The sequence below is a fragment of the Theobroma cacao genome, chromosome 4 (genome assembly GCF_053813885.1).
Source record: "Theobroma cacao isolate CCN51 chromosome 4, ASM5381388v1, whole genome shotgun sequence".
In the NCBI taxonomy this organism is placed as follows: domain Eukaryota; kingdom Viridiplantae; phylum Streptophyta; class Magnoliopsida; order Malvales; family Malvaceae; genus Theobroma; species Theobroma cacao.
The window spans coordinates 26,876,752-26,887,912 of NC_142642.1; the positions used below are offsets into that span (position 1 = coordinate 26,876,752).

The 11,161-nt window shown below is 35.1% G+C and overlaps 1 protein-coding gene across 1 annotated transcript; it reads left to right on the forward strand.

Annotated features, from left to right (window-relative positions):
- The first annotated feature begins 4,452 nt into the window (after positions 1-4,452).
- Positions 4,453-8,339, forward strand: LOC18601747 (phenylacetaldehyde reductase-like). Its single transcript, XM_018118915.2, has 6 exons — positions 4,453-4,654; positions 4,760-4,929; positions 5,394-5,585; positions 6,650-6,812; positions 7,177-7,363; positions 7,928-8,339. Exons 1-6 carry the CDS (start codon positions 4,537-4,539, stop codon positions 8,073-8,075), a joined length of 978 nt encoding a protein of 325 aa, XP_017974404.1. The 5' UTR covers positions 4,453-4,536; the 3' UTR covers positions 8,076-8,339.
- The last annotated feature ends 2,822 nt before the right edge of the window (positions 8,340-11,161 follow it).

Sequence of the window (11,161 nt, forward strand, 5' to 3'; positions counted from 1 at the left end):
CATGCCACCAGAGGCTCTTTTCTCCTTCAAGCTTCTCCTTTTTTGCCTCGCACCTAAGCCCCAATCCGACCGATCCTCTATGTGCCCTATTGGCACGTACTCGTGATCCTCCGATAACGGGACATCAAGGTCCACAAAGTGCTCCCGATTGGCCTCATCCACGGTGGGTTCCAACGTCTCCAGTGCCCACGACTACAAATAAACAAGTAAAATGTTGTGATTATCGAATAGAAAAAATTATTATACAAATATAAAGCAAAAATTAGTAGCTGTTCACTCACATGCTCAGATGACTTTAACTTCTAAATTGCCGTGTATAAGTCTTTTGACTTCTGATTGCAATCCCATTTGCACATTCGTGGGTAGACGTTGTCCTTCGAACTAGATGGGGCAACTATTTTTCGTAAGGCCGGAATTGCCTCTATTGCCTAGAACTGCAAGTCAAATGTAACTATTATCAGACTGTATATCATAAACGGGTGCAGCCATAAATTATTAAAGTAAAAAAGAAACTGAAAAATGTTACATGATAGTACCTGTATCACCCATGCAAATCCATAAATGTTGTAGCATAACCGAGTTTCCTTTGTCACGCTTGAGTTAGGCACTTCGAACCCCTTCAAAAGATAGTCCAAGGTTAGCTTCCAAACATAGTGCCCCCATGGAAAGACATTCCAAGAGTCAATGTCCTCATCTAATGACAGCAACCAAGGCGTCACCCATCTACGGTAGTCTTGACCAAATAAAATGTTATTGACGATCAAGACGAGTGCCATCTTGCTCGCGTCTCTTGGTCGCTAGAAGTTGCCCCCGCAGAACGTATCAAGCAAAGCCTGCAGCTTTACACTCTCCTGCCCTTTCCAGTATTTGGCATGAATTTCGTCCGCAGCAACCTCGAACGATCATCTAAACACATCAGGCATTGGACCAAACTTCAGCTCGGTGATGAGGTAGAACTCCTTCTTTGATAGCCGCGCCTTACTCTTGCCAATGGCAAACCATAGCTCGTGGTCCATTGATTGGCTCTCAGTGATCCGGAGAAGCATGATGCTGTGCAGGAGACCGACGTAAAAGTACCCTTATGGGTAGACGTCCAGGATCCTTCCGAAGCACATACTCTTCACTGCATCGTACTCCCCCTTCTGTTAAATAGTCTTTGTGATGTAATGCAACTGCGACCACTTACAGTGGATGTTAATTGCGACGTTGAACGCCCACTTCTCCCTCGGCACGATCAGCAAACTGTCAAGATCCTCATACTGTCTACGCTGGATCTGCAAAACATGGCACACATGCACCAGTGAGTTAAGTTGTAATATGCAACAAGGTATACTAAAGACATAAATAAGAAATAAATGTTGTGAAACGCCATGCATAACAAGCAAAATGTTGTGACACGCCATGCATAGCAAGCAAAATGTTGTGACACACCATGTCTAATAAGTAAAATATTGTGACACACCATGCATGATAAGTAAAATGTTGTGACACGCCATGCATATCAAGCAAAATGTTGTGACATGCAATGCATAACAAGTAAAATGTTGTGACACGCCATGCATAACAAGTAAAATCTTGTAACACGCCATGCATATCGAGTAAAATGTTGTGACACGCCATGCATATCAAGTAAAATGTTGTGACACGCCATGCATATCAAGTCAAATGTTGTCAAACGCCATGCATATCGAGTCGAATGTTATCACACACCATACATATCGAGTCAAATGTTGTCACATGCTAATAATGCCGTGACACGGTAAACACCAAAAAACCCCTAAAACCACTACGACTTAACCCCAAAAACCATCAAACTAGCAAGAAAACGCAGTGTACACATTTGCAAAATAAAACAAAAAATACGAACATATCAAACAAACCCAGTAAAAAAGTAAAAAATTAAAGAACACAAGAATGTTTTAATTTGAGACTCACCGACCTCTTCACTCATAGCTGACATTGTTACTGGTGTTGTGCTGTCGTTACGCTTGCAAAGAGCCTTATCGAACACTCCGGTACCGACGGGAATGAGAAATGAATTACACAGATGTTAGGAATTCTGAAAAATAACTGTTTAAAATGAAAAATGGCCTTATAATATTCTTATTCGTTTCACTAAGGGGGTGGAAGTTCAAACGATTACCACGATAACTGCCCACTTTTTTTTTCCTCTTTATTTCGAACCATGACGTGTCAACCATTCAAGAAATGCCGTATCACACACTCTAAATCAAGCAATGCTGTGTCACACACTCTAAACCATGGCGTGTCAGCTTAACAAGCAATGTTGTGTCACACACTCTAAACATGGTGTGTCACCAACTCTGAACTCTAGCTTGTCACAGCTTCCCTCCATGGCGTGTCACCAACTCTGAACTATGACGTGTCACAGATTCCCTCCATGCCATCTCACCAACTCTGAACGCTTGCGTGTCACAAATTCCTTTCATGCCGTCTCACTAACTCTGAATGCTGGCGTGTCACAGATTCCCTCCATGCAGTCTTACCAACTCTGAACTCTGGCGTATCACAGATTCCCTCCATGCCATGTCACAAACTCTGAACGCTGGCGTGTCACAGATTCCCTTCATGTCGTGTCACCAATTTTGAACTCTAGCGTGTCACAGATTCCCTCCATGGCATCTCACCAATTTTAAATGCTGGCGTGTCACAGATTCCCACCATGGCATGCCACAGATTCCCTTCATGGTGTCTCACCAACTCTGAACGCTAGCGTGTCACAGCCGTGTCACACATTCCCAACATGACGTTTCACGAACTCTAAATCCTGCCTTACCACAGCCGTCTCACATATGGCTTGCTATAGCAGGACCATTTCCTGCTTTGGATTCACATCTTTTTCCTTTCAATTCACTATCGTATCAAGGATTTCTGATTTCACATCATTAGCCAAGCTTTCCATTCATCACGACCAGTTCCTCGTTCGGTTTAATATCACTCTTCTCCTCTTATCTGAATGTCATAACCCAAATCTCTAAAAAACCATCTCATGCAACATTATTTTTTTTGCATAATCTTCGCAAAAAAAAAATGGATGTTTTGCACAAAATTAGATGTTTACAAAATTCTTTGCATTTTTATTTATTCTTTCCCATTTTTTGCCTGTTTCAGAGTGCTCGCTAAAAAAGATGGCTCATTAAGGGCATTTTTGTCCCAAAATCTATTCGGGTGGCTAAAAATAGTTAAAATTATTCCGATGGTTATTTACAAAAACACGTTATTTTCAAGGGCTAAAAAAAATTTTTCCTTAATAAAATGTTAAAATCTTAAAATACCCATATTCCTAATTTCCCTTAATATTTTTATTATCTTCCAAATTCTCTTTACACTTTCTCACTCTTTGTTACATCTCAAATCAATCACCACCTCCATCTCTACTTTCTTTTTTTTAAGTTGATTGTAAAGTCCAATAATTAATAGCAACAAAATTTAACAAAAAATTTAAACTAAAATCGTTTCTCTAATGAGATGATAAACTCAATAGATTGGACGATATGAAAGTAGATTTAACTTCATCAATAATAGATGATAGATCTGACTTCAACTAAGCTCTTGTGAGATAAATTATAAATTTCAAGTGTCCTAAGGTGAAATTTTGTAAAATTTGAGTTATTATTTTTGGTGAAATATTATAAATTAATTAAATTTTTGTAGTTGCTGGAAAATTTACTATATGGCGTCAGTGTCTTAGTGAAAATGATTTTAGGTTGTAGTCATGATGGTGCGTGGAGATCAAATTTAAAGAAGGAGAGATCAAATTGGGAGAGAGGGGAAGAAGGGAAAGAAAAAGATAGGAACTATTATACTTTTTCGAAGAAGGGAAAGAACAGGAAGAAAATAGGAAAAAAAGGAAAAATAATTAAAAAATTATATATCTAGTTTAATTAGAATATTATTACTTAATTTTTTTAGACTTTTGTTTTTCACTTCAAAGTTTAGAGTTTTTTGAATTGTTAATAAAACAATCTTAAATAATTAATTTCTTTCTTTTAATTTTTCCTTTTTTCATCATTATGGGTATCGTTTTTGATTTTTTAAGTTGATAAACGTTGATTAAAAAATATTTTTATTATTATTTAATTAAATTAGACTATGATATTCTTTGTATATTTTTAATTTGTCAATTATTTGAAAGAAATTATGATTTTTCATAATTATAGCTAAAATGTATTTTAGGAGTGTATTGAGAAGGTTTTTTATATTTTACCCATTCCCGGAGAAGCAAAAGAAAGAAAGTATTTCTCGATATGAAGCAAGGTCGATGACTTACCGACTTAGCATAATTGAGGTTAGTGGAAGATGAGTGGCAGAATCTTATAACTCGTTCAATTATTCATAGTTAATTAACGGTGACTATAATTGAAAATGTGAGTCAAGATTCATCATATAAAATATAGGACTAGTGGCATATACCCATGTGTCTCGGGGAGGCAAATCATATACACAATTTCTTAAAGTTGAGGCCAAGTCTACTGAGTTGAGCTCCAGCATTTTGAACTTAGAGTTGAGTAGAGAATGAGTGGAGCAGAGAAGGTGGTATGTGTAACCGGAGCGTCTGGTTTCATAGCTTCATGGCTTGTTAAGCTACTACTCCAACGAGGCTACACTGTCAAGGCCACTGTTAGAGACCCAAGTCAGTTATGCTGCTCCTCTTTCTTGTCTTCTCTACTTTTCTGTTTGTTTTCCTCAAGTCAATTTTAAACTCGAATTAAAGATTTCATGTACGAATATGAAACAGATGATCCAAAGAAGACACAACATTTGCTTTCACTCGAGGGAGCTAAGGAAAGACTTCATTTGTTCAAAGCAGAGCTGGTGGATGAAGGATGCTTTGACTCCATAGTGGATGGATGCCAAGGTGTTTTCCATGCTGCTTCCCCTGTCTTCCTTTCCGCTGCTGACCCACAGGTCCATCCTTTTTTATATTTCCACTTTGTCATAAATTTCACCCACCAAAATACAAATATATATATATATATATATATATATATATATATATATTGCATATAGATCTTAGGCTACAGCATACAATAAGAGATAATTCTCTTCTATCTTATAAATCATGTTCCAATTCGAAACTGAGACTTCTGGTTCTTAGTTGTTAGAGTATCACTTGGAGACACTTCAAATACATACAATTATGACTATATATAACGTGCACATTTCCATTGTAGGATGATTGAACTTGGACTCCATTACAAAATTAAAATAGTTCGGTACTCATGATGAATCCGTTTGATGTCATAGAATTTTTGCTCTAAGCTGCAACTATATGATATGATCTTCATGCTACAATATGAATGTGTGGCCTATTGTCACTTATTATCACCAAACTTGTAAGCCAAAAATTTCATCGCTTCTCCCAATTTCAGGCAGAAATAATTGGTCCGGCCGTTAAGGGTACACTTAATGTTCTTAAATCATGTGCGAAAGTTGCTTCAATGAAGAGAGTTGTCATCACGTCTTCCCTGGCTTCAGTTCTACATAATGGAAGACCTTTGACTCCGGATGTGGTGGTTGATGAGACTTGGTTTTCAGATCCACTTCCATGTGAGGAAGGCCAGGTGTGTACTTCTGCTAATCTCTGGGTAATTATATATATGATAAGCCCTGCAAATTTCACACCTAATGTATTTTTCAAGATTCTACAATTGAGTAACCTCATAAATTAATAGGATCATCTTTTCCAGATATGTTAACCGGAGATAGGGTTAGCAGTTATGTAAATTAATCTCTTATACCTTGCGTTATAAGCAAGTGATCTGTCTATATGAAGTTTAGTGGCTCATGTTCTCCTGTCCGTTAACACAGGAATAGAGTACACTTTTTTTTACTCTAATCTCACTGTTGGCGAATGTCACAAATCTATGTATGAACTGTCTATGCAATTTCTCAATGTTTTCTTTGTTCGATTCTTGTCAGGACTTTTCAAGTAATATTAAAATTCACTTGCCTAATCCTTTGTTTGCAAAGGAGATTATGAAGACTCCAGCATATTGCAACAGTATATCCTTGGTTCAGTCTAATTTTATTTGTATACATCTGTAAGGATTTGGCAAGTAAACTGAACTAGAAGAACAGAAAGTAAGTATAAATGCAGCATTGAATTGCAGAAAGAAAAAAAAAACAGAAAAGAGAACTTCATTGAGGAAGATGGAACAATAATCTGCATTACAACATAAAAGAACAAGATAAAACTCGTCTTAAAGATTACAGAAACATAGCTTAAACGACTGCCTTACACTAGCTATAGGCAGAAGGCAGAAATCAAGTCACTGCATGCATTGGTTGCATGATCTGACACTGTCAATACAACTTGCGAATGACAATAAGATGTTGATGAGGTAATGGTCTTCACAGCTTGTCCCAGCATCAACAACATCTAAGCAGGCTCTCTAGGCAATGAGATACACACTCAAACATCCGGAAGTGTTTATAAATATTACGCATGATCTTAAATTATGCAATTAAAATTCATAGTATATCTTATTTCTGTCATCTCTGTCTACTATATACTCTAAATGAAATCAAATTTGCTTAGATGATAAACTGAAAAAATACATGCATTTTTATTTTGGAATGGTATTGTCCTGGTAATAGTTCTGCATAATACATTGGTTTTTTCCAGCGTTGGTATATGCTGTCAAAAACCTTAGCTGAGGAGGCTGCTTGGAGGTTTGCAAAAGATACTGGAATCGATATGGTAACAATACATCCAGGAATGGTATTCGGTCCTTTTTTACAGCCAGCTCTAAATTCCTCATCAGAGGTGATTCTAAACCTCACAAAAGGTACTTTTCTCCAAGATTACATCCATCTTTCATATACCTCCTTTTTGTTGGTCCATCTAACCACCTTCTAGAAGGAAAAATACAGTGAGAAATCATTTGTCCTAGCTTATATTTCATCTGAGAAACCAGTCAAAAACATGTACGGTATTGGGTGATACTTTTCCAAACAAAAACTGTGTTTTTCAACTTGCAATGATTTTACTAATTCTTCCAGTAAAGCATTACTGAAGGTTTTTAAATGTCCCGACAAATTGCTTTCCAGCCAATTGCATCAAATCTGTGATTGCTGCTAGATCCTTCCATGGATAATTAGTCCCTGCTATATATTTCTGCGGTTCAAACAGTGGAAATCTTTTGGATGCAGGAGTACACAGTTTCCCAAGTCCAACTTGTCCATTTGTTGATGTTCGAGATGTTGCATACGCACATATTCAAGCATTTGAGGTTCCTTCAGCTTGTGGCAGATGTTGCCTAGTCGAAAGAGCTGTACCCTATTCTGAGGTTCAGAAGACCTTGTCTGAACTTCACCCTACTGTGCACCTCAATGAAAAGTAAGCTACTGTTCTTTCTCGCTATTTAGTGTCATTCATAGCTCCAATTGTGAAATTCAATTATGCAACTTATACTGTGATGTTTTTCAGTTAATTACATTGTGCTTTTACTACATTCTTGGTCTAAAACCATTTTTTATTCTCTCATTTGACTGTTAATTTGATAAGTTGGAGCAATGCTCAAGTGAGGCTTTGGATAGTTAAATGTGAACCTTTTAGTCTAGATAAAGGAAACAGAGAGTGGGAAAATTATTAAATCACTGTATCCATGATTAAATGAGTGAATTACTAGGTAATTAGAACATAAGAGTGCTTTAGACGGTGGCTATATATATCTTTTGTGTTTTAGGTTGGAATGTAATGGCGAAGGGATTATCCCTAAAAATTTTAGTTGTTTTCTTTGAACAAGAGGGTGATTCAAAAGTTCTTATTGCAGGTATGAATGACATTAATTTCAAAGAAGATTAAGTGATTATTGTAATATTGTACTTCTCTTTCCATAAAAGTATTTGATGAATTGTGAAATTCTGAGAAGAGATCCACGTTTTCTGTCATTCATGACAGATATGAAGATCATAGCAAGCCTCCTGAGCAAACTTACCAGGTATCCAAGGAGAAAGCAAAAAGTTTGGGTATCAGCTTCATTCCTTTGGAGGTGAGTCTGAGGGACACTGTTGAAAGCTTGAAGGGCAAGGGTTTCTTAAGCATCTGACCTGTAATACACATCACCACACATGTCCGTTGTATAATTTCTGACAGATTGCTTTAGTGTCTAAATCATTTTATCTGAATCAAACACCAATTTCTAAGTAAGTGTGCTTCAATTTTCAACTACTTAATTGAGGACGTTAAATTTCAAGCCTTGGGAGGCCCTCTTTAGGTGGTTTTTGTCCCTTTCAACGAACAAGTACATGGCACGTGGTGTAAGTGTGTCACATATCCATATATACTAAACTGATTTTGGGTATATACAGAAGGAGCACATGGCATGTGTTAGTCTTCTATGAAGCATCGAGCTCACAACAATAAGGTACAAGACTATGGCCCATGCGTTGCACACAGACCTTTTTTTACTTGTTTTTTTCTTTATTTTTCTACCTCTCTATTTCTTTCTTCAATACGTTTTTTCTTATCTTCTATGACTTCCACCTGACCAGAGGAGGAAGCCCCTTTGAAACTTCCCTTTTACTTATGTAATAGATTATTAAGTGGATTGGAGAATTTGACCACCCTATGAATCCACTGTTGTTATAGTGCAGTGATCTTAGACATACCTAGAGGAATTGACACTCATCTAACAAAAACTTTATTGGACTTAGTATTACTATTAATTCTACTATTCCATTTTGCATTATAGATTTAACAATGATCAATTCTCTTCAATTAAGTTATTAACAACAAAGAGATAGCTAGCGCCTAGGAGACCATTACAAGGCAATAATTAAACCGAGAAAAGAAAAACAAAATGAGGGACAAAAAGAGAAGCTTTTGATTCGATGAAAAGTTGTCTTAATTTTGGACCACCCGTTACCGAAAAAGGACTGCTTAATTATAAGATCAAACAGATTTTAGTTGTGGACCACCAAAATTACCGACAAGCACCACACATTTGCTGATTACATATAAAGCAGAAAGAAAGGAGATATTGGGAATTAAAAATTAAAATAGGAAAACTTTCATAGTATTCAATTCAAGTATAGCACCCATGTGGCTTAAACACGATTCTTTTTTTGGGCCAAACATCTCTTTGCTAGGAATAAATATAAGATTGATATCTGATACGGTGTTTTAACAGGTATAACTTCTAACCTTTTATATATTGTCAAATTATCAACTTTAAAGTAAAAATCAATCAATCTTTTTATGTATACTAACAACTTTAGACTTATTATCTACAAAATCACTGCATCCCACTAAATATTTCTAAATGTAGTTGATTACTTCAAAAAAAGTGACCGAGTCCATCGAACTTGATTGCTTGCATTCATTTACAACTATATGCAATAATAATGTATAAATATTATATAAATCCATCATTGACATGCAAAAGAAAAGTAATTGAGTGGAAATAGTTCATACTATTTTTTTTGCATGAACAAGGAATTAAATTAAGCTACCAGTGTGCTCTAATATTTCCTTTTGTTTTTTGTTTTAAGCGATTTATTTCAGTTTTTAAGATTGGTTTTGCCTTTTATCTGTGCTCCAATCCTTATCAATAAGGGCATCTCAAAATTCAATTGTGATCCATCGTCTTGGCATGGCAATTCTTGATGGTAGTGACACCGGCCTCTACTTTTGCATTTTTCCTTCTCTTTTTCGAGCGTGTCCTTTAACCAATCCTTACAAATCTTATCCCATATACATCGAACCACTACAGCATATCCAAGTGCCCATAGAATAAGTGAAAACAAACGTTTCTGCAATTGAACAACAAGTAGTACCTCAACTTTTTTCTGCATTAACTCCTTTACACAATGGGGACTTTGCCCCATGCCAACCATGGACTGTTGAAGTGATTTTTTATTATTCTTGTTATTGCAGTGGCGACCCCTAACTCAAAGAAAGTACTGGCACTTAATAAAAGAAAATCATTGCATAGTTAAATATATAACTAATTAAGCTATATACAGGGCTGGCTTTAGCAAGGGTTTTAGATCCCCAATTTTCATTGGCCCCATAATTTTATAATAATAATATAATTAATTATAGTAAAAAATACAAAAATTAAGTTAATTTATTAAAATATCTAGTTAGTCTCTCATGCTTAATAAATATCTATTTTCACTTTCCTTATTAATTCCCAACTATTTACCTCATTTCCTATTACAAATATATAAAAGTCAAAATAATTAAAAAATGAGATATTCTCTCACTTTCCTAATTATGTGCCTAATAAATCTCAATTTTTTATCACTTTTCAATTCCCACAATGCTATTAATTCTCAATAATTTCTTCTATTCCCAATCAACTAAGGATAATATATATTTAATGATCTCTAACCGTAATTTTTTTCCTATATATAAAATCAATTGTTTGATTGAATTTATAAGGTCCACTTTTGAATTGTTTCCTCATTGGCTCTTTTTTCCTTAACTTCAATAAAAAGCTTCATTTTCTTAATTTCAATAAAAAAAATGCCTCATTTGAATATTTAGCTTTAGGCTTATGAAGTTATTGAACCGTTGTTAGCTATATATCTCATTATAATACAAGGTAAGATACCTTTCGCGACCCTTAACTCAAAGAAAGTACTAGCATTTAATAAAAGAAAATCATTGCATAGTTACATATATAACTAATTAAGCTATATACAAGGCGGATTTACCAAGGGCTTTAGATCTCAAATTTTCATAGGCCCCATAATTTTATAATAATAATATAACTAATTATAGTAAAAATATACAAAAATTAAGTTAATTTATTTATATATCTAGCTATTCTCTTATGCTTAATAAATATCTATTTTCTCTTACTACCACATCCTTATTAATTCTCAACTATTTACCTCATTTTCTATTAAAAATATATAAAGGATAAAATAATTAATGAAATGAGATATTCTCTGGCTTTTCTAATTATGTGTCTAATAAATCTTAATCTTTTATCACTTCTCAATTCCCACAATGCTATTAATTCTCAATAATTTCTTCTATTCCCAATCAACCAAGGATAATATATATTTATTGATCTTTAACCATAATTTTTTTCCTATACATAAAACTAATTGTTTTTTTCAAATTTTAATATCTTCTTATGAATTTCTTTCCTTATTGGCTCTTCTTTCCTTAACTTCAATA